General features: G+C 37.3%; 1 protein-coding gene across 3 annotated transcripts in view; it reads right to left on the reverse strand.

Moving 5' to 3' along the window:
• Positions 1–23,935, reverse strand: part of MROH2B (maestro heat like repeat family member 2B) — a 72,278-nt gene that overhangs the window by 40,442 nt on the left and 7,901 nt on the right. For all 3 annotated transcript variants that reach the window (XR_011491203.1, XM_070476628.1, XM_070476629.1), the window contains 14 exons: positions 22,480–22,634; positions 18,820–18,960; positions 18,361–18,453; positions 18,199–18,268; positions 16,449–16,562; positions 15,469–15,542; positions 12,771–12,893; positions 11,938–12,051; positions 10,004–10,160; positions 9,817–9,857; positions 9,052–9,193; positions 8,455–8,498; positions 4,687–4,794; positions 1,306–1,422 (listed from right to left, as the gene is read on the reverse strand). Coding sequence is in view for 2 of the 3 variants with exons in the window: in XM_070476628.1 (XP_070332729.1) it covers positions 1,306–1,422; positions 4,687–4,794; positions 8,455–8,498; positions 9,052–9,193; positions 9,817–9,857; positions 10,004–10,160; positions 11,938–12,051; positions 12,771–12,893; positions 15,469–15,542; positions 16,449–16,562; positions 18,199–18,268; positions 18,361–18,453; positions 18,820–18,960; positions 22,480–22,634 (1,493 nt within the window). In the remaining variant the exon portion in view is untranslated. The remainder of the gene's footprint in view (positions 1–1,305; positions 1,423–4,686; positions 4,795–8,454; positions 8,499–9,051; positions 9,194–9,816; positions 9,858–10,003; positions 10,161–11,937; positions 12,052–12,770; positions 12,894–15,468; positions 15,543–16,448; positions 16,563–18,198; positions 18,269–18,360; positions 18,454–18,819; positions 18,961–22,479; positions 22,635–23,935) is intronic.

Consider the following 23,935-nt stretch of genomic DNA (forward strand, 5'->3'; position numbering starts at 1 on the left):
AGGAATAATGTCAGTGGGAAATAATTAAAGGCTGAATATCTGAGATGGAAAAAAGAACTAATAAGAATTAAAGTCAGTTTTAAAATTTCAGTAAGTGTAGTGTTTTCTAGCTATTTACAATGGGGAAAGGACCCTAAACACCTGAGAATTTCTGAGAAGGGCATATAAAAAGACAGACTATGATAAGTTATTTTTTACTGGCTGGTCTTTATTCCCGAGTGGTTTCTTTTCTTAAACAGACATTTTCTTTTTCTCCCAGATTCACATATGCTCTCCAGCTTTGACTAGGGTAGGGAATAGGCAAAAGCTATTTGCCAAAGCTTTCCAGGTTATACTTGTAATTTCTCTAGGAGGAAAACCAATGATACATACCCTTACTTTCAGCTTACACATTTAATGATTTCGATACTTACAATCATACCCTTATGTTACAAAGCCAAGGCCAAAATATTTTTAAAATACTCTTATTGAGTAGGAGAGACTGAAATTCATTTTTCACTATTTTCACAAATCTGATTAGATAATGAAGCACTGATTTTTAAACAGGGAAGCCTCAACCTAAATGTCCATCAACAGATGAATGGATAAAGAAGATGTGGTACATACATATGATGGGATATTACTCAGCCATAAAAAGCAGTGAAATTGGGTTATTTTGGTGACATGGATGGACCTAGAGTCTGTCTACAGAGTAAAGTAAGTCAGAAAGAGAAAAACAAATATTGCATATATTTGAAATCTAGCAAAATGGTACAGAGGAACCTATTTGCAGAACAGAAATAGAAAACACAGATGTAAAGAACAGACATGTGGACCCTGGGAGGAAATGGGGTGGGATGAATTGGGATAGTAGCATTGACATATACATAGACATAGACATAGACATAGACACATACATATACATTGACATACAATGTATATGACATATACATTGACATATGAATATATACTACCATGTGTAAAATACATAGTTAGTAGGAAGCTGCTGTAAAACAAACACAGGGAGCTCAGCCCAGGCAGAACAGCGGGTGAGAGGGAGGCTCAAGAGGGAGGGTATATATGTAAATATATAGTTGGTTCATGCTGTTGTACAGCAGAAAATAACAGATTGTAAAGCAATTATACTCTAAAAATAATAATAAATAGGGAAGCCTCATTTTTCTGAAAAAATTCTGTTGGACTGATTTGAATGTATGCATGGATAATTCTGGATAAATAAAATATTAATGTGAGAACTGCCAGAGGTTTTCCAGAGGGAATTCCTTATCATCGTCACAAGAGGAAATTGAGAGAAAGTGGTCCCACCTGGCGTTGGTCCCCCAGGAGGTGGGGAGCAGCCAGAAATTCCTTAATCTGTGAGCTTACAAAGTCCACATCTTGGCAGGATGCTAAGGTGGTTCCCAAGGCTTTCCAAAGAAACTTCTGGAAAACAAAGGACAAGCAACAGAATGTTAAAAGTTGGAAAGCAAGACTGATAAAAAGTAGAAAGAGTAAAAACAGTCATTCAAAAAAAAGACATTGAGTTGACTTAGGACTGCTTACTTATCAAGCCCTTTCATGTACTGTCCCTTCTTCAAAGTGTTCCCTCCCCACAGGTTCTGTCCTCCTTCTGTGTTCTCCTGCCTTCCTCTGCTGTGTGCCCTGTCATCATAGTGATACCTTTTATTACCTACTGTGATTTTTAATTTTCTTATTGTCTCTATGCTTAGAATTTCAGTTCTTGGTAGCAGAGGTTTTTACTGATTATCTGCTATGTACAAACAAGTGTTAATAAGTGCTTATTGAATAAACATGCTCAATGAAAATTTGGGTTATTTTGAAGGCAATGTCATCTGATATTTTCAAACTTCACAGTATATTGACTTGGTTTATAGTTTAAGAGATTTAACAGTAGTTTTGAAAATAATACCGTGGGTTCTCAACCATTCTCTCTCTCCAGAAGTGCTGTCAGAATGGTGTTAGGAATGAAGCAAAAAAGTCACATAAGAACTTTCACATACACATTGTGTCTTCAGTAATGAACACTGGATAAATTGGGGAAGGAAAGCTCCCAATGGAGGAACACTGGTGAAGAGCATGTCAGGAATGGCTTCCACCACCTCTAGAGGTGGTGAGAATGTTGGGTTCATTATGTCAGCCCTACGCTGGGCACCTCTGTAGTGTTGGGATGGAGAAAAGGCAAGTAGAACAGACACTGCTTCCAGTCATCTTTCACTGGAGGCCATGTAGAGTTATTGACTAGGGGCATGGGACAGCCCTGCAGTAGCTTGTGTTGGAAAATTATAGCACATGCCTGGCTGTAAATAGGTGTATGAACATGCAGGTATATATTGCAACTTAATACCAGATTGGCATCTTTTAATTTAAAATGTCCATCTTGTTACAGAAAGGAGAGAAAAGTGGCCAGTTGGAAGTCCACTCCAAAAACTCTGCAGAGTTCAAAGGATTGTAGCTATTGAGTGATCATTAGTGATCATAAAGGATCTATGGCACAGGAGAAATGGAAAATCTAGGAGTAACAGATAAAGTCAAATTAGTACATTCAGGAGAAATTGTACAGATTTATCTGCTTTGGGATGAGAGGGGGCCGTAAGGCTATAAAACAGGTGGAACAGAGAAAGAGTAGACTTGATCAGAGTAAGAATCTGATGAGGAAGCATCCACTCATTCTCAGTTGTCTAGGCAAAAGATCCCCTAAGTAGGGCCAAAGCTGCTAGAGTCTATTTAGCTTCATCTTGGGAGAAGGGCAGGAAAGAGTTGGGAAAATCTTGTGCTGCAGCAATATTGATTTGATGAAGGAGGAAAATATATTATATTATAATATAGCTTCAGTGCCTCCCAGTACTTCTGCTTATCTGCTGAATTTTGTCAGATTAAATGAATAGTGCATTCACACACTGGGGACTTAGTTAGGAATCCCAGAAATCAGAAAGCCTGAATTGGGGGGAAATTGTGGTTGATCATAAAATAGCCATAATCTTTCTATTTCACTTCTATCCATGCTTCCCTGCTATGGAAATTTACGATTCCTATCAAGACAAGTCTATTTCTCCATTCTTTGCATCTGGGCTTGCCTTGCAATTTGCTTTTGTTACTGGAATGTGGTAGAAGTGACAGTATGCCCCTTTTGAGCTTAGACCTCAAGGATCTTGCACACATCATTGCCACCACCATGAGAGCAAGCCCCTGATAGCCTGCTGGAGGATGAGGGACTGCGAGGAGTAGAAACAAGCTGTCCTAAATAAGATCATCCCAGACCAGCCAATCCCCAGTACACCCAGGCTAGTTGAGATCAGAAGACTTCCCAATTGAGTCCAACCCAAACTGTCAACCTGCAAAATCAAAAGCTTTTTAGGTGCCCATTATTTTAAGCCACTAAGGATAGTTTGTCATGCTTTTAAAGCTACTTGGTACACTCCTACTTTTCTGGTGTTAGGCACAGCAGTTGAGAGACATCGAGGCACCTTGCTGCTTGAATTGTTTTGTCTACTCTCACCACCATTATCTTGGACTAATCTTGTGGGTTTGGGAGCCATTGGATGAATGGTATTACATAAGATGCACAAGGCTGTTTGTGTATGAGAAGATGAGGCACTGCTCAACAAATCTTCCTGATGGGTGTGTCTGCAGGCCGGGTAGGCCAATTTGGAGAATCACTACTCTGTACCAAATTAGAGAGTCAATCAATGAGCTGAATTCTGAAAATTACATAGAAGAGTTGCAGGTTGCTAATAAAGAACTTGTGGAAAGAGATACCTAATCCTGGGAACACAATGATTTAGGAAATTTTTTTTCCAGGAAAAGATTTAGGATTTGAAAATGATGTAGGAGAGTTGTAGGTTGATAATAAAGGATTTGTGGGAATTGACACTCAATACTGGGAACACTTAATAACTGAGGAAATGTTTTTCCAGGGGGAAAAAATTTCAAAATGATATAACCACAGTGATCACTACAATCTACTTTTTATTGAACACATGCCATGTGCCAGACACTTTACTAGGGTCTTTATATACTTTATCTCATTGAACCCTTATAACAATATAGTTCTCAGAGAGAGATAAAAATTTCCATCTTATTGGTAAGTATACTGAGGCTCCGAAAAGGTTAAAAATTTTACCAAAAGCTGCATTAGTAGTTAAATAGTGGAAGCTGGATTCAAACTCCACTTGTAATGGACAGCTACAGTGTGGAGGGTTTGGTAGAGGTCATGTATAGAGAGAGGAATGAAAATTTGTAAATTTGTAAAAATGTAAATTTGTAAAAATTGTAAATTTGAGTGTTCTGGTTTTTTTTTTTTCAATTAAAAAAAAAAAAAGATTATTTCCCTCAGCCAGCCTCACAAGAGTGGCCCAGTGGAATGGAAACCAAGACATAAACTGGCATTAAACCAGTGCTATGGTTAAGAGGCTGCTATTTGCTCTCCAGTAATTTTTTTTCCCCCTTCTCTAAAAGAGAACCTCCAAAGTTTGGTCAGGCATGTATTTATCTCGAAGGTGCTGTACTCAGCAGTTTTCCTTGCAGATAGGCTGTGGCCCTGTGACTTTGGGTCAAATAAAGGGAAACAGAAGGGAGCGTTTTTCTAACCACTTCTCCCTCCTTTGCATTGCAGTGCAGACAGCTGGAACTTGAACCACAATTTTTGGTCATAAATTAGAAGATACGGTCTCTAGTTGAAAAACCAACCTTCTCGACAGAGGTGTTGCTGTAACTATTCATTTGCTGGTTGAAATCCCGACTCAGTTGAATGGTCCAGGCTACATCATTGATCTTCCATAACGATTCTTTGAGCAACTGTTGTAGGAGGTGAAAATCAGATATGAATGTGACTGTTTAATGTGCTTTCTTGGTACTTTTCTGTTACAATATATTCTAGAAGTATAAAATGTATATTATATGGACTATTCCTTTTCCCATAAAAACTTCATTACTTTTAAACTTTTCTTCTTATTTTAGAAGACATACTCTGTACTGTTCCAAATTTCCAGTAAGAATCAGATCCATAGGAAGTGGAAGTTAACTCCATGTAAGAGCCTTCTGTTTTCCTTTTAAATAAAAATTGCCAAAAGACTTACAATAGAAACTCATCTAATCTGAAACTTAAATTGAAGTTAACATTTTTCAAGTTTTCAGTAGATTTGGAAAAACTCCATTTGTCAAAGTTAGTTTGTTTTATTATATACTAAGAAAAAGGGACATTTTTGGAATAGTGAATTAAAGGCCTTGAAGAACCAATTAGATGTACAAGCATAAGTTGCCAACTTCAACTGGAGTAATGAAATATTCCTCATTTCACCAATTATTTTGAGCCAGGGCCACAATCAGTCATCTGAACACATGTCTTTCTTTATTGAACCATACATGAAGAGGTATTTTTGTCTTTTTGGAGGACAAAATCCATTGCAATTTCTAAAATCTATGATTTCTCTTATGTTTTCTCTACCTTAAGCTTAGAAAGAACACAGTGTCAAAACCATTGAAAAAGTTTGTAATGTATTTTCTTAATAAGAATTCATTCAATGGATCTTTTGAAAAGTAAAAATTGTACAACCTTGGCATTATAAGGGAAGAAAGCAAATGGAGACAGTTTTGGAAAAAGAAGCCAAGAAGTATACTCAAGATAGGAGGAAGGAAAAGTAATGTTCTCAAGGATTCAGGAACTTTCCTTCCTAGTAAGAACAGTTATTTTAAAATGGCAGTGGGGAAACAAGGTAGAAATTTTGATAGAGGGAGGGAGAGGTAAAAGAAGCATTAATATAGGAGGAAGATAGATTCTAGACTTAAGGAACAGGAAGAATAGAGCTGTTGCTTTCAAACCTCATATTGGATAAGACTCATTTGTGGGTATCACCAAGACCTGTAAGCTGTCATGTACCCACTCTTGGAGATTCTGATTCTAGAAGGGGGGTGTTAGGGGTAGAGGTGCTGTGGAGAGGTCACTGAAATATGACATTTTATAGAAATTATAGTTCAAATGAAGATGCTCAGCATTGCTAATTATTAGAGGAACACAAATCAACTCTAAATGTCCATCAACAGAGAAATGGATAAAAAAGATACGGTACATATATACTGTGGAATATTATCCAGCCATAAAAAGGAATGAAATAATGCCATTTGTAGCAACATGATGGATGTAGAGATTATCATACTAAGTAAGTCAGAGAAAGAAAAATATCATATGATATCACTTTTATGTAAGATATAATTTTTTTAAAAAGATACAAATGAATTTATTTATAAAACAGAAGTAAACATTGATATAAAAAACAAACTTATGGTTACCAAAGAGAAAACATGGGAAGGGGAGGGATAAATCAGGAGCTTGGGAAAACATGAGAGCACCTACTATGTAAGAGAGATAGCCAACATGGGGGGCTTCCTAGTGGTGCTAATGGTAAAGAACCCACTCACCAATGCAGGAGATGTAAGATATGTGGGTTTGATTCCTGGGCTGGGAAGATTCCCTGGAGGATGGCACAGCAACCCACTCCAGTGTTCTGGCCTAGAAAATCCCACGGACAGAAGAGCCTGGCAGGCTATATATAGTCCACAGGGTCACAAAGAGTTGGACACTACTGAAGTGACTTAGCACAACCAACAAGGACCTACAGTATAGAACAGGGAACTCTTCCCAATATTCTGTGATAACTTACATGAGAAAATAATCTAAAAATGAATGAACGTATGTATAAGTATAATTGAGTCATTTTGCTGTATGCCTGAAACTAATACAATATTGTAAATCAACTCTGCTCCAATAAAACTAAAATACAAAAGAAAATCTAGCAAATTTTATAATCAAAGTCCTAAAAAGTTATTTCACAGGTACTTTTTAAAATATAAATTTAAATATCATTAAAAATACGCTTAGCTTACTTTTTAAAATACACCTATTCTGTAATAAATGGTAATAAACATACCCCCTCAAAACTGCCCCCAAATGAAAACAAACTACAATGAGGTACTACCTCACACTGATTAGAATGGTCATCTTTAAAAAGTCTACAAATAACAAATGCTAGGGAGGGTGTGGAGAAAAGGGAACCTTCTTACATTCTTGGTGAGAATGTAAGTTGGTACAGCCCCTGTGGAAAACAGTATGGAGGCTCCTCAGAATATAAAAAAATAAAATTGCTATATGATCTAGGTAAGCCTGCTCCTGAACAAAGCTATAATGCGAAAAGATACTTGCGGCTCTATGTTCAGCAGCACTATTCACAATAGCCAAGACACGGGAGCAATCTAAGTGTCCATAGATACATGAATGAATAAAGAAGATGTGGTACATATATACAATGAAATACTACTTAGCCATTAAAAAGAACAAAGTAATGCCATTTACAGCAAGATGGATGCAAGTAGAGATTATCATACTAAGTGAAGTAAATCAGAAAAAGACAAATATCATATGGTATCTCTTATATGTGAAATCTAAACTACAACACAAGTGAAAATTTTTATGAAATAGAAACAGACTCTTGGACATGGAGACCAGACTGGTGGTTGCCAAGGGAGATGGGGAGAGGGAAAGGATGGAATGGGAGGCTGGGATTAGCAAATGTAAGCTTTTATATATAGAATGGATAAACAACAAGGTCCTACTGTATAGCACAGAGAACTATGTTCGATATCCTATGATTAACCATAATGGAAAAGAATATTAATAAAGAATGTATATGTATATACATGGGTATGTATAACAGAATCACTTTGCTGTACATCAGTAAATCAATAAATTCAATAAAAATATAAGGAAGCCATAGTTAATTTTTATATAGGTGGTTTAAGAACTGAAGCTCTGTTGGATTAAAAGCTTCCTGACTGTGGGCTCATTGATCTCCCGTGAACTCCTAAAACCAATGTGCTGTCTGTAATGCTAATGTCCAAGTCCTATCTGCAAGTCCTATCTTACAGTTATGGGATTTGACATCGTGGCACTGTTGGCTGTCAATGTCCAAAAAGTTATGGATAAGAGTAAGATTCTTTTCTGGAGAAGGGGTGCAATGTGGCCTTTTGGTGTTTAGACATCAGGAAAAAGATAATGAGAAGCAGATATAGGAGCGAATCGAGTTGTATTTAGGAGCAAAGAAGTGGAAATTATGTTAATTTCTGTTTCTCTATATGAAGGGTGAAAGAATGCAATTGCAAGGAGAGGAGAAAACTTGAAAATTAGAGAAGATTTAAGAAACAGGGAGAAAAATATTAGTAAGTGAAATCTTCAAAACTGTCCTGAGTTCTGAACCAAACTGAAGACTAAAGATTGTTGTTCAAATTATGGTCATTTAAAGAGCACAGTGTTGACATGATCACATCTAATAGTCTAACAATTCTCTCAAGAAAAGGAAATCCTGTTTCCTGCCCTTGGGAATCTAATTCTTTCTGGTCAAGGTGAGTAATTTTAGGTGGTTTCGTCACCCCATCATCAACAGTTGGTCTGGGAGCCATCTTTACCTGAAGCAGCATGGTCTCCCACAGCACGATACTAGTATTCTTTCCTAGAAATAGAAATTGATGCAATAAGGGCAAAAAAAAAAAAAAAAGGAAAATTCAAGATGTACTTCTCCCTTGCCAGGTTCCCACTGGATGCTAGTGTTCCATTTTCAGTTTTCTCCCTACACAGGATGGTTATTTCAGATTAAAATTACTATGTTAGCAATCTTAAATTGCTAGTTCATGATAAAAATCCAGGCTTTTTGCCAATTTCAACAGTACTTACTGAATGATAGTATTTTAATATTCTAGCATAGATGAATAATAACATTTCAAAATAATACCAAAAGAAAACTTCTCTAAATACAAGAAAAAGACCAGATCACAAGTAAAAGTTCTTGCTAAGTATATAACCCCCTTGACCTTCTTACAGTATAAGTATTTGGTAGAGAACTAGAACCTGAGACGTCTAGGACAAAACAGAGCTGTCCACCTTGCATATCGAGTTCACTGTTTTTATTGTCTAAGATGAACACTCATGGCTTAAGACACAGAAGGGGTGCCTTGTTCTTCGTGCTCTTGCCTCCTTGAATAAGGCCTGATCCCATGCACTTGTACCTTCCAAAGGCTGTAGAAGTTCAGGTATGCGTGTTTTCCACAACTCTACTAAATTTGGGTGAATTATCTCAGGCAATATCTTCAAAAGTCCTATTGCACCAGCCCCAAGCAATTTCCCCACACTAGCGAGCATAGATATTACCTGGAGGATGGAAGAAAAATTATTGATCAACTCAGGGGTATTTAAAAGGCTCACCAAGCTTTTCCTTTTAATCATTGTTCTGTATTCCCTAGAATCCTTCATTAGATAATCTTTTAACAGACCATCACAGTCTATTCTTACTTATTCTAGAGCAAAGCTAAATACTTAGACATCCATCTGTCTGATTTTTTCCTGTGGATAAAGGTGAAAAAGTATATGGAAGGCATCAACTGAAAGTAAATGAAATGTACTAACAGATATATCTGTGAATTAAATCAGGAGATACATGTGGAGATACAGCTGTACTATGTGGCCAAAAGGAGAGAGAGAAATCTAAACAACAGATATGCAATTTGCTTGAATCATTCTTACGGATCAGATTCAGTTTATTCTTATTTAAAAATCATAAATGAAGTTTTAACAAACATTTCAGAGTGAGGAAATAATCTTGCCAGGAATAAATTTTCATGAGTATCATTAATATAGCAGAATATTTATTATGCTGTTTTAGTGTTTCTTTTGGTTTGGAGTATCTTTGTCACTTTTACTATCATTTATTTGGAACTGGAAATATCTGCATTGGTTTAAATTGATCCCACCTTGGTTTTTCATAACTCACTCACCAGAAGTCTGGCCAGTAGCTGTTGCGGTGAAGGAAGTTTCACTAGAAAGAGAAAGTAATTTTCATTACTGTTATGGGGGCTAGAAAAATTCAGATTGGGATTGGGTGTAGCAGCGAAGCCCCGCAGCCCTTCAGGAAATGAGTCTCTCGTAAGAGAAATGTTTTGCTTTGTTTTTGAATGTACAAACCAGCTCCTGTAGAGATGACAAGTGCTGTTGACTCTTTGGCATTCTTCTTCTTTCTTTCCTCTGCCATAAACAGAATCCTGATGATATTAAACAGGTATTCCAGCGTTCCCGTATATTCCGCAGGTACCACGAAAGTCAGGATTCTGGGCCACAGCACCTGTGGAAAACAAAGGCAAGATGCAAGTGCTGCTTGCTCTTTTCCATTATTCCTCCCTGGTCCTCACTGTGTATTTCCCTCTAGTTTAGAAAACTTCCTCTCACTTGTTATTATTTTGCTCTTCAGGCCAGGTCAAAATGAAATCATGAAATCCAGTCTCTGCTGAGCACATTCATTTTCAGGTGCTACTTGCCATGAGTGTTAGTCAGTGTTTCTCCATGGGGTTGCTGCTGGAATCTGGGACAGGACAACTCTTCAATGTGGGTCACTGCAGGGAGCGCCAGGCTCCACTCACCAGGTGCCATTAAGCCCCTTGTCAATATGACAACCAAAAATGCCCCATATATGTCTTCAAGCTCCAAGACTGGAGTGGAACTCTCCAAAGTGAGAAAGATTGGGAATGGATAGCGAATGGACTGTTGTTGCTGTCTGTGCTCCAGGTGCTAACTTCTGTAGTCTGCGTCTTTCACATCCCTCAGAAAACTTGAATATGGCTCATGTACTAATGGAAACCTAGGTATCAACTTGGACTCTGCACTTTGTCTTGCCATCTGTATTTAATCACCAACATGCTAAGTTGCTTCAATCATGTCTGACTGTTTTTGACCCCATGGACTGTAGCCTGCCAGACTCCTCTGTCCATGGGATTCTCCTGGCAAGAATACTGGAGTGGGTTGCCATGCCCTCCTCCATGGGAGCTTCCTGACCCAGGGATCGAATCCAAGTCACTTACATCTCTTGCACTGGCATGTGGGTTTCTTTTTTTTTTTTTTTTTTTACCACTAGTGCCACTTGGGAAACCCCATTGAATCACCAAGCCTAGACCTTTCTTTCATTATAAGATTTCTCATGCCCTTCCATATTTCCCTTCCTACTTTTATGACCCATATACAGTCCCTATGAATCTTATCTCATCTTATATATAATCTCTGTGCTTAGACTACTCATGTCAATTCACTGACTTCCTATAGTTATCAAATGTTTAGCCCTTGCTTAAAATTTCCAGAGGCTCATCAAAGACAAGGTAGGAATTTAGCATTTCAGACCCTTTATGATTCTGGCTCTAGGCTACTTTTTCATCATTTACTACTAGATCAGAAATTTCCCAAACTTTAATATGCATCGGAAATGTTGGAACTTATTTGCATGCTGACTCATGGGCCCCATGCCCAGATATGCTGACTCATTTAGATCTGGCATGTGACCTGGAAATCTGCATTTTAAATAAATATTGCAGGTAATCTACAATCACACCTTAAAATACCATCCTAAATAAAGCCTCTGATTCACTTAAATTGGTCTGTAGATTGTCTTCTGGCTGTGCCATATATTTCTGGTCATTAAATCCTTTCCCAGGTTGTTTTTCTTAAGCAAAAAGCAGATCTCAAAGTTCCTGAGGTTCAGATTATTTTAGACCTCAACTGAGGTCTGAGAATGTGTGCTTTTAACACCTTCCCAGGTAAGTGGGGGTAAGTTTAGCATTCACTGCATTACTACTTGATAATATGTCTAAATACATTTGGGGAAGAAGAGAAATAATATACTAAGATGCTTATAAATTGCCATTTGCCTCCAGATATAAAAGAGTATGTAGCTAATTTAGCACCTGTTTTTAAGAAACCATTATTTGCTGGCCTTGAATATTCTCACATAATTTCTCTGGCTAGAGCGTCAAAAAGCTGATGACAGATGGAGCACCAACTTCTTCACTCCTAAATGGACAGAGCTTTAGAAGGGTGATCAAAGGAACAATGAATGGTGACAGAAGACTCCTTACCTGAGGCATTCCAATGACCAGTGGGTCCAGGGTTTTTAAGACCTCCAGGCTTATTTCTCGGATAGATGTCTCTCCCTTTTCAGTCTCCTGGGAGTTAGGTTTTATTGGTTTCTCCTTTAAGAAAGATGAAGCAGGTGCCTTGTTAATAATCCTTGTTGTTGGTCTCCTCTGACCTGGGGTGTGTTCTTAGTCTCTGGGCTGGAGGATAAAGTCACTCAACTTAAAGGACTTGAGGAACCCAGTGACCTTGGTCTCCAGTATCTAATCCCTGTTTTTAAGTGCTCTTTGGAGGAATGGGGAGACAAAAATGCCTCTGGCTTTTTTCACAGAAAAACAAACATTGTGAACTTCAATTGCCCCCTTTCTACTCAGGCCTTTCCCCATTTTTCTCTGGGACAAAAATTTCCACTACTTCCTATGGAGTGGACTGCAATTTCACTTGCAGTGAGGTTGTAAGATCACTGAGATCTTAGACACATCTTGTTCAGGCTCTTCATCCAAAGGAACCAGTGTAACGAGTATGGATGTTTCCTGTTTTCGAGAAACAATTCACTTTCTCTGCCTCTCTCCAAACCAGCCCGTGGCCTTGGAGGCCAGGTTGCCTCCTCTTCAGGGAAAACTGGGACTTAACCTACTTTGCACTTATGATAAGTTAGAAATGGTATCAGTGGAAGGGGACTGAGAACACTAGATGCTGAAAACTTTATTAATAAAAGTGATAAAGCTTAAATATGACTTCGGTCACTAAATTGAACTGCAGGTATTTTTAAAAATCCAGTTGAGTCAACTGCACTTGTCGCAGAGCAGCACTCAAGACGGCGCCCTCTTCGTACCGGATTCTTGCTGGACACTGAAAACTGGGTGAAGATGTAGTCGATCAGTGGCCAGCCTTCCCGGGCTTCAATGTAGCATTTTTCACACATGGTTTGGATGAGGAGGAGGGTGGAGTTCCTCACCTAGAGTAGGGAAAATGCATTCACAATATTTAATTTCTTTGGGCAGAATGGAAATTTAGATACTCCTATTCTGTAACCTTTATGGATCATTCAGTGGGAATCTTAAAAAAAAAAACAAAAACCTGTAATTTGAATATTACTGTAATAGAAGGGGCTTCCCAAGGTGGCTCAATGGTAAAGAATTTGCTTGCCAACCAGCAGACCCCAGGTTTGATCCTTGAGTCAGGAAGATCCCCTGGAGAAGGAAATGGCAACCCATTCCAGTATTCTTGCCTGGGAATCCCATGGATGGAGGAACCTGGTGGGCTACAGTTCCTGGGGTTGCAAAAGAGTCGGACATGACTGACCAACTAAACAACAACAATTACCCCCTGTTGGAGCGGGAAGTAATCTATAAGGTTATGATTTAAGTGTCACTAGCAAAGCTCTCTTTAACCAAACTCTCTCTTTCTAGTTCCCACGATATATCCTGGCTAAAACACTCAGTTCAATTCAGTTCAGTCACTCAATCATCTCTGACTCTTTGCAACTCCATAGACTGCAGCACGCCAGGCTTCCCTGTCTATCACCAACTCCCAGAGTTTACTCAAACTCATGTCCATTGAGTCGGAGATGTCATCCAACCATCTCATTCCTGTCATCCCCTTCTCCTCCTGCCTTCAATCTTTCCCAGCATCAGGGTCTTTTCCAAGGAGTCAGTTCTTCACATCAAGTGGCCAGAGTATTGGAGTTTCAGCTTCAGCATCAGTTCTTCCAATGAATATTCAGGACTGATTTCCTCTAGGATTGACGGGTTTGATCTTGCAGTCCAAGGCACTCTCAAAAGTCTTCTCCAACACCACAGATGAAATGTATCAGTTCTTTGAGGCTCAGCTTTCTTTACAGTCCGACTTTCACATCCATACATGACTGCTGGAAAAACCATAGCTTTGACTAGATGGACTTTTGTTGGCAAAGTAATGTCTCTTCTTTTTAATATGCTGTCTAGGTTGGTCATAGCTTTTCTTACAAGCAGCAAGCATCTTTTAATATCATGGCTGCAATCACTATCTGCAGTGATTTTGGAGCCCCCCCTCCCAAATAAAGCCTTTTCCTTTTCTATTTTAGCCTATGAGAAGGTTAAAACACTGCCTCACTTTAAAAATCCTCAGTGGAAGATGGCACATTGAAATAAAGTTCCACAATTCCTTATCCACAAACTCAAACTCTAAATGACACTGAAAACTGGAATTTTGTTTCTTAAATTTGGTTCCAACTTGGTGGAGAAACTCAAACTGAACTGTTTTAAAGCTATTTGTTGTTATTCAGTTGCTCAGTCATGTCTGACTCTTTGTGAGCCTATGGACTCTAGCATGCCAGGCTTCCCCGTCCTTCACCATCTCCTGGAGCTTGCTCAAACTCATGTCCGTTGAGTCGGTGATGTCATCCAACATCTTTACCCATTCTATGTAGTGTGAATATGCATACATTTTCTTGAAGAAATCTTAATAGGTTTGATTGTGGGCTACTATCACAGTAATGCTTTTTTCAAATCTGAAAAATTGTAAATTCTGAAATAATGTCTTGCCCTATGGATTTGAATAAATGGTTATGAACCTGTGTCACAAATTTTTTAATAATTTGGCTTCTATTCATTTATTGGATTGTTTCCCTGGAGGATAGAAACCTCAGGTCTAATTCCTTAGTGAATGGGTTTCTTAATGGAGGGTAGGAAGAAAACAATTTTTCACAGGGAAGCAGAGTCACAAGGTTGCACATACAGACTCTAATCTCCCTAACTGAGAAAGAGGTAAACCTTCTCTCTATATTTGCCCAAGGAGTGAGCGCTTTCCTGGAAATTTCTGTCCTCTTTTATTCTACCCTAAATCCTAGCAATGCTTCAAATGGCTTGCTCAATTACTGGGTCAGGTTTTTATACATAATCACTCCAATATTATTTATTGCATAGTTTTGATTATTTTAACCATAGTTATTGGTGACCAAAGCCTCTTGGAGGAATTTTCTCCTCTTCATTGGCTTCTGCATAGGGCTTTGATCCAAATAAAATAGGATTTTCATACAAAATAATACTATAATTGCTAATTTTAAAAGTTTCTCCCATAAAAGTTCTGTCTTTTCCAACATGGAATACTTTAATCAGATAATCAGGAGTTATTGAGAAATCTCTTGTGTGTGTAAGACTTTCTATAGATGCTCCCTGACTGGAAAATAGGATATCTCTGCTCAAAATAGGGTTCAGGGGTTATTATTTTTGGAGGAAGGAGTATCATCTTTATAATTAACAATTAATTTTTAAACTATTTAACTAGCATAGCAAAATCATGCTCTAGGCCAAAATCTTTTTTTTTTTTTTTTTTTCTTTTCCTACTGAGAAGCCCTTGAACTGAATGTGCTCCAGAACTTTACTTTGATAGAGTTTATCTTATTAGGGAAAGATGGAGTTCTTTTAAAAGTAGAATTGATCACTGAGCTCTTTATAAATCAGTCTCATAAGCACATCCTTAAGAGTCAAAACCATTTCATTTACTCCTAAAGCTATCATTATCCAAATAAAAGTCCCCATTAATTCTCTTACTTTAATACTGAGGTCACCCATGACGACTTTGACTGCTTTTTCAATTGAAGTGATGTGATCCCTCAACTTGGGCTCTGAAAGACAGAGGGAGAAATTGAGAGGCCTGCTTCAGTAGGAGTACAGTATGTTCTGGAATTTTTGAAAACCAATTAGAGTTATGGCACGTAATTGCAAAGTCTCTTGTCCTTAACATTTTACGTTATTCACTTCCCTTTTCACTACCTTCTCCTTTTTCAACTCTTTGTAGATGTTGACTGGTTTTTTGGTTCTCTGTTATACTTTGTTTAATCTTGTTTAAATTGTTAGATTCTTAAGTGCAGTCAATACATCATACCTAATGGATCAGCCTTAAATTTTGGAGACCACCTCAGTTTTCTTCTGTCAATTCTTCAGTAAATCACAGGGCAAACTGAATTTTTAAAAAAAACTATTATTTTGTTGTACAAAAATGAATGATCATATTCTATTGAATCTAAGGTATCAATTTTATGAGGCATCGTTAGTTCATATTGCACCAAGAGTGAAAAATTATAGTGGCTAATGATAATTAAAAATGCTATCAATTATAAGATGCATTCTGAAATTGCAAAGATAAACAGTTTTTGGAATTAATAAAATATGAAAATTCATTAAGTTCTCTTTTCTAAAAGAACAAATTTTTAGAACATTGTGCATTCCTTACATCCACCCTCAGTTTATTGGACCACTTAACCAGTATCTCTTTTCAATTCCAGGTTCAATTCTCAAATATTCTATTCCTTTACTGGCTGCATCCGTAAATATCATGAAAGAACAGAGGTAACTGGAAATGCCTATTTAAAAGTAGTAGATTGATTATAGACAACTAAGAAAACCTAGCTTTACTTGAATATGATGTTCTGTAAACTTCCCAAAGACACAGGATAGAATTAGACAATGCACAGGTTTCAATCTGCTTCTTAATACAAAAGAAACAACTCTGGGGTCATCCCTATTCTTACCCTCAGCACTGATAGCCGATCTTAACAAAGTCAAGATTCCTGTTCGAATGGCTTCGTTATTATTTCTCATTTGTTCATCAAAAAAATCCACCAGGTCTGCAGGGCTTGAATGGGCTGCGGGTTCAAGAAATACTGGAGTCAAAAGAACTCATTTTCACCTTAGGTAAAATTCTTATGAATGGTAAGATGATCATTCTATGAGAATCATCAAAGTCACCCTTTGGTTGGTAATAAGATCTTATTAGGCCCATACTTCTTTAGTATATAGAATTTAACAGTTTGGTCCCTAAGAGAGTTAGGCCCACTTCTGTTCATACCTGTGAATGTAACCTTATTAGGTTCTTTGTAGATGAAATCAAATTAAGATGAAGTTGTATTAATTCTATATAGCTGGTGTCTTTATAAGAGATGGATTGAAGACACAGACAGACACAGAAGGAAGCCTTGTGAACATGGAGGCAGAGATCAAAGTGACGCTTCACCAGCTGGTGGGGGTAGGGAGGAAGCACGGAAAACTGAAGAAAAGTCTGAGTAGAGTGGAGAGGTTTGGGCTGGAAATGATAAAGTGAAGTAGTTAATTAGGCTGGCATATAGAGAACTGGAAAGTATAGAGACAGAGGGACTGATTAGGAGAGAACTAGACCATACCAGAAAGGTATGCAGTGAGGTAGTGGAGATGACATATTTTGGAGAGGGTGCAGGTGTGGGAGGTGTAGGATTGTTCTTGTCCCTTGCCCTGAGAAACTATATTAGAACACAGTTTTGTATCCTGACCCTGGGACCTTGGTGTTCCCTCTGCAACTTGTGTCAGGCTGTAGATTCTAACATAGTGATGGGCAGGACTGTGATGTGAAAGCAAAAAGAAAAGAGAGAGTGAAGGCTGGAGAAAATGATAAGTGATAAATACCAAGAGTTGACAGGGAAGAAAAAAAGGGTAACATTAGTTTGATAGAGTTTCTAATAATCACAAATACCAAGAAAAAATGTATTTTCTAGCCTTAGGGTTACCAACTCACACTGGTTTGCTTGGAAATAAACCCAAGTATATATGGTCAATTAATTTTCAACAAAAGACCTGGGAATATATACAATGCAGAAAGAGTATTCTCTTCAGTGAATGGTGCTGGGAGAACTGAACAATCATATACAAAAGAAAGAAATCTGATTGTCACCTCAAAAAACACAAATGCACACAAATTAAATCAAAATAAATTTAAAACTTGAACATAAGACCTGAAACTGTAAAACTTCTAGAAGAAAATATAGAGACTAAGCTTCTTGACACTGGTCTCGGCAATGACTTTTTGCATTTGACTCTAAAAGCAGAGGTAACATAAGCAAAAATAAACAAGTGGGATTCCATCAAATGAAAAAGCTTCTGCTCAGAAAAGGAAACCATCAACAAAATGAAAAGGCAACCTATGAAATGGGGAAAAATATTTGCCAGCCACATATCCAGTAAGGAGTTAATAGCCAAAATATGTCTGGGACTTTTCTGGTTCTAAAACTGAAAGTTCTAATTTCCTGGAATTCCTTCAGTCCTGGGCAGATCAGGATAATCGATCACCCCACCTACTGCACTCCTCGGAACAGGTAGGGTATGAAAAAACACAGAATAGTGTGAGTCAAAAGAACGTTTTGTGTGCATGTGTGAAAGTGATGAATGTGGCAGCTTGCTTACACTTCATCCTTGTTGTCATCAACACTCAGAGACATTTTAATTAAAAGCCCACTGGATGCTGAGTCCTACCTAGAATGAGGAAACAGTTTGACGCTTCGATTTCGTTTTCTTTTTCTGGAGGCTCTGGAACTCTGCACACCTGAATGAGAAGAAAAAAAAAATTAAGGGGGTAGACGTGAAACCCAGAAAACTAGTGAAAAGGAAACAGATTTAACAGAATGGTCTTCTTACCTGGTGGAGTAAACCGATGAAGATAGCCTTCTTCAAGGCCTTCGGAAGGCTGACATTGTAAAGGACTGCTGCGGTCAGGATCTGCTTTAGACTCTGGAACAAAAGCTCTCCAAGGTTAGTTGGAGCTTGCCTGCAGGGGGGCGGCACAGGGTGTGGAAGGCAAATGATGGTGTGTTGTGAGGAGAACATACCCCTATCCTTCCAGTGGTTACCCGTTTTCTTTAGTGATTCTGGCTGCTTCACCTTGTTCAGTGCCCCAGCAGCTGGAACAGGAATTCCATTCCGGAGTTTCTGTCGTCTTAGAAGCCTACTGCTTCTCTACCTCATATTTCCTGGGAGGTATGTAAATTCAGCTGCCCCAAGACATGTTTGAGTTCCTTAACCCCTCCTGAGAATGATCATCCTTCAGGATGATCTTCGGACAACCGTGGGAATCAGTTTCTCTGATGTGGCTCTCACCTGAGTGACGTGAAAGTCAACCTCTTTGTCTTTGTACTGGTTAAGGAGCCACGGGACCTGGCCCAGGGCGAATTCACGGAGGTCTTCCCGATGGAGCAGCAAGCTCACTGTGGGGCCGTGAGCCTTAATGATGGCCAAAATCTGCAGAGGCAGCAGACAGATACTTAGAAAAAAGGTAATACTTAACTATACTTTACATAGGATAATATACTTATGTATATTATAAGTACATTATAATATATTTGTGTACATTATGTATGTTATACATATATATAAGTATAGTATATCTATGTAAATTATAATACATAATTAGATATTAATAATATAAGATATATAATAACTATTATACTTTACATAAGTACATAATAAAATATTTCATTATGCTTTTTGTACATTTCTCAGTATACCAGGAAGAGCTTTAGATACCTCCAAAAACCTTTCCTCACTGCTTTCAACCAAACAAGGTTTTTTCAAAAAATATCTAGGCTAAGATCACTGTATTCATTGTATGATGAAGAATTATATTTGTATTTGTATCTACATCCATATCCATATCTATGCTCATTTCAATGTTTGCCCCCTCTTCTATTTCTTTAATCTCTTTCTAATGGTCAGTTTATTTTACTATATCAACAAATTTATTAAAAATTTTTTCTCTTTCTTTATTTTTTAAACCATGAAAGTATGGTAATAGCACAGTTACAGGAGACTCAGAAAATACGGAACAATGTTACATGTAGCTACACTATATATTACAATTATTTTTTTAAGTAAATAATTTAAGATTTTTAATTGGAGTTTCAATATTAAACTCTCAAAAATTAATAGAACATACAGAAAAGTAGAAGGATACAGTAGATCTGAAAAGCACCACGAGCCAATCAACATAATTAAGGTTTAAATAATTTTCACACAATAGTAGGATACAAATTCTGTTCAAGTTCCTACAGACTAAATTTTTTTTAATTAAAATTTTTTTTTCATGAAAAGCATTTAATTTTCTTCAGTATTCCTCTGAATATTATTATTATTCTGAATAATATTATTAAACATCATGGTGCTTAAAATGTCAATAATCTAGAAAATTTACTTATAAGTTTACTTTACAACAAAGTGGATATTTTCTTTTTCAATGAATTTTTATTGGGGTATAGTTGCTCTAAAATATTGTGTTAGTTTCTGCTGTATAGCAAGATGAATCAACCATATGTATATCTCCTTCTTTTGGACTTCCTTCCTGTTCATGTCACCACAGTGAATTAAGTAGAGCTCCCTGTGCTATACAACTAATGAGAATATATTAATAAATTAAAAATCTCCCTTACATGAAAAATTCTTGGATTCCATATCACTTCAACCCCACTGTTATCTCACTCAATTCTCTCTTTTCTTGCTTGCAGATCAAAATTTATTGAAGGAGTGGTCTGCCTTTACTATCTCCACTCCCTACCTTCCATTTATTTCTCAGTCCACAATACTCTGGCTTCCACATGACATGAAAAGTGAACCCGCACAAAATATCAATGCAATATATATTGATGATAAAAATTTAGAAATCACAAAAATTAGGATGAAACAGAGAACACAGCACCCACAGTACTCATGAATAGGCACTATTTGCTATGTTTTTAATAAGTTATTTCTTTACTTGACCTTTTCCTTTCTCTCTTTTTCTCTATGTATTTTAATTTCTTAAAAATTGACATCATTCTTTAAACTATAGCTCTATATTCTTTTTTCTCTACCTAATATTATATAATTTTTTCTCTGTTAGCTAATTTTTTCTGTAGAGCAAAACATCTTCGCAAGTTAGGGACAGTCACAGAAAGGAACAAAATTGTGCCATTTGTAGTGATGTGGATGAACCTAGAGACTGTCATGCAGAGTGAAGTAAGTCAGAAAGAGGAAAACTCTTTGCATATTGTATATTGTAATATACAATACAATCATATTGTATATTAACACATATACTTGGAATCTAGAAAAATGGTGCCGACGGACCTATTTGCAGGACAGGAATAGAGATGCAGACATTAAGAACAGAGTTGTGGGCGCAATGGGGGAAGGAGAGAATTGGATGGACTGAGAGACTAGCATAGATATATAGACACAACCTTGCATAAAACAGATAGCTTTTGAGAAGCTGCTGCATAGCCCAGGGAGTTCAGCTCAGTGCTCTGGGATGACCTAGAGGGGTGGGATCGGATGGGAGAGAGGCTCCAGAGAGAGGGGATATATGCACACATATGTCTGATTCATGTTGTTATACAGCAGAAACTAACACAACATTGTAAAGCAATTATACTCCAATTAAAAAATAAATTTTAAGAAGTTTAGTGGTTAATAACAATAACCATTTATTTCACTTAAGACTGTGTGTCAGCTGGGAGGTGGTTCTACCACATTTCCATGCAGTGGACATGTTTCAAGATTTTCCTTATTCGAACACCATAACAATGGCCTCTGTAGATCTGTCTTTGCTTCTTGAAAATCACTCCTTAGTTTCTAAGATCGCATTCTTCTTAAGTCCTTCCAAGTTTTCTTATGTCTTTAAAAACATCCTGTGTAGAATTCAAGGCTCTTTATTCTGTTGGCCAAGATCACCATTTGGGTTTCTTTTCTTTCTGCCTCTTTATATTCACTTTCCTCACCCTGCTTCCCCTCCGCCCACTTAACGCACTCAAGTACCACGTTATCCCATCTCCAACCTATGCTTCAGTGAGTTTATCCCCTCTTTAGCGACTGCATCTCCCAGCAGTAAATGACTTCATAGGCTGCAGGCTCAGTTCATGTCATGGCCTTTCTAGTGGGCATCGGGTGTTAAGTGCTTGCTCTCCTATTACTTTCTGCACCTTCTTATTACTTGCCTAACTCTTGTAGTGAGCAAATTTGAATTGCATTTTGCTTCTCAAGTGACTTCCAGAAAAGACGTCTACAGAGTATTTTAAAAATTTCATGTTTGCTAATGATTTCACCATCCGAGCCTGTTAGAAAAAATAATAGCTCAAAATATAAAAAAGAAACTGGAGAAGGTAGCTAAATGTTAAATCTTTTATAATATAGCAATAAAGAGATTGAAATAAAATATAATTTAGTTTACTTAAAAATTATAGCTATTAAACAAGATTAGGATGGGATTATATATATGAATGCCCTTTGTAATCTATTCTTTATAAGGTATTACACTATTATGAAATGGTCACGCTCATTCTTTAGATGTCATTTTAACTCATTGTGATAGTCATAGACACAGCAACTTTCTGTGGACTGGTGTTTTTCCTAATCAGTGACTCAGTCCAAATATGGGTTATGATATAGCTAACATTCCATGTATTTTGCTCATTTTAGTTATTTATTGTTCTCTCCACAACTTGGCATGTCAGTTCCATGAGAGTGGGGATTTGGGTCTGTTTAATCTCTGCTGTGTCTCCAGTATGTGGAATGATAACTCACATGTCATGGGGACTCAATAAATATTAGTTGAAATAAATGAGTAAATAGTGATTTGAAACAGGAAAAACAAAAGACTTAATAAACCAGATAAAATACAACCCATCACCTTCCAAAAGAACTAAGATGAATTATCATGTTAAAAAGAGAAGAGGAAGTTCAATTGGGATGGGAGGAGAGCTAACTCAAGTCACACTGAGCCCCACTCACTTGCGTGGGCGAGGTCGTGGAGGCCCATTTGTCCATGATATACCGGAACAGCATGAAGATCTTGTCAGAGAGGCGGTTGGCATCCAGTCTGGGATAGGGGAAATCTCTCCAGTGGTTGACATACTTGTAAATGGCTCTGCTGAACTTCTCTAGTGCTGCATTTTAAAAACAACCACAGACTGAGAAAAAAATCAAGATGGGATGGGCCATAATATAACTGAGAAAAGTGTACTGATGATTAACAAATGTGTATTAATTTCTATAAAATCTATGACAGTACCAAGTGAATATATAAAAAAGTGCTCCAGCCACTTTGGTGAAATGTAAATTAAAACCATAATGAGACACTGCAATATACCATCCAGAATTGCTAACATTTCAGACAGTCAGTGTCAAGTACTGACAAGACAAAGGTACAGCTGGTATTTTGACATTTTGCTAGTGAGAGTATGAACCGCTACAAACACTTTAGAGAATGGTTTGACATTACCAACCAAAGTTGAATATGCTTTATCTAGGGCTCAGAAATTCTGCTCTGAGGTATACAGCCCTTGGATATGTATACATATAGGCACTAAAAATCTTGTACAAGAATGTTTCTATTCACTTTTTGATAACAGCTTCAAACAAAAAACAATCCAAATTATTTGTCCACAGGTAGGATGGAAAAACTATCATATAGACATGGAACTGTAAACAGAGATGAAAATGGACTCCATGGATACAAAACAACATGCATGAATCTCACAAATAGGCAAAGTTAACCTGTGGTGTTAGAATCCATAATTGTGGTTACTCTTAAAAAGGATGGAGAGGGTGATGATTGGGAAAAAAGATGAAGGGGGCCTCTAGGGAGTTAATAATGTCCAAAGTTTTAACCTGAGTGGTGGTCAAATGGATGACTGACTTTGTGACTATTCAGCACTCTGTATACTTATGGTAATTATGTTTTTCTCCATGTATGTTTTACTTTAATAAAATTAAAAAATCTTGAGCCTGCAAAATATCATATATATTTGCATCAAGTCATTAAATAATTGTTTTTTCCTTCAGCTCCTCATGCTATCCCTTGTATTAGATAGTAAAAAATTATAGTTTACTCTCTCAAGGATATGTCATACAATACTATGGAAAAGATGCCGAGTATCTTAACTTTAGAACTGGTCATTTATTGGTTTATTCCTCCCCCTCCAGACTCTCTCATATAATCTCATGTTACATTTTGTCAGATCTATTTTGTGAGTGTGTGTATACATACCTTGTTTGTTTCTGAAACAACAAACACAACATCTGTTTCTTTGCTGATTGATTGCACAGCTAGATGGATGGCTATTAAATTGTGTACATTTTCTTTATAGTATAGACATGTAACCTTAACTGGCAGTCAGGCAAGATTGCTTTAGGACCAAAGAGCACTTAGATAACTTTATAGTACACAGATAAGAATTCCCTTATT

Source organism: Odocoileus virginianus, chromosome 14 (assembly GCF_023699985.2).
Source record: "Odocoileus virginianus isolate 20LAN1187 ecotype Illinois chromosome 14, Ovbor_1.2, whole genome shotgun sequence".
NCBI classification, from domain to species: Eukaryota; Metazoa; Chordata; class Mammalia; order Artiodactyla; family Cervidae; genus Odocoileus; species Odocoileus virginianus.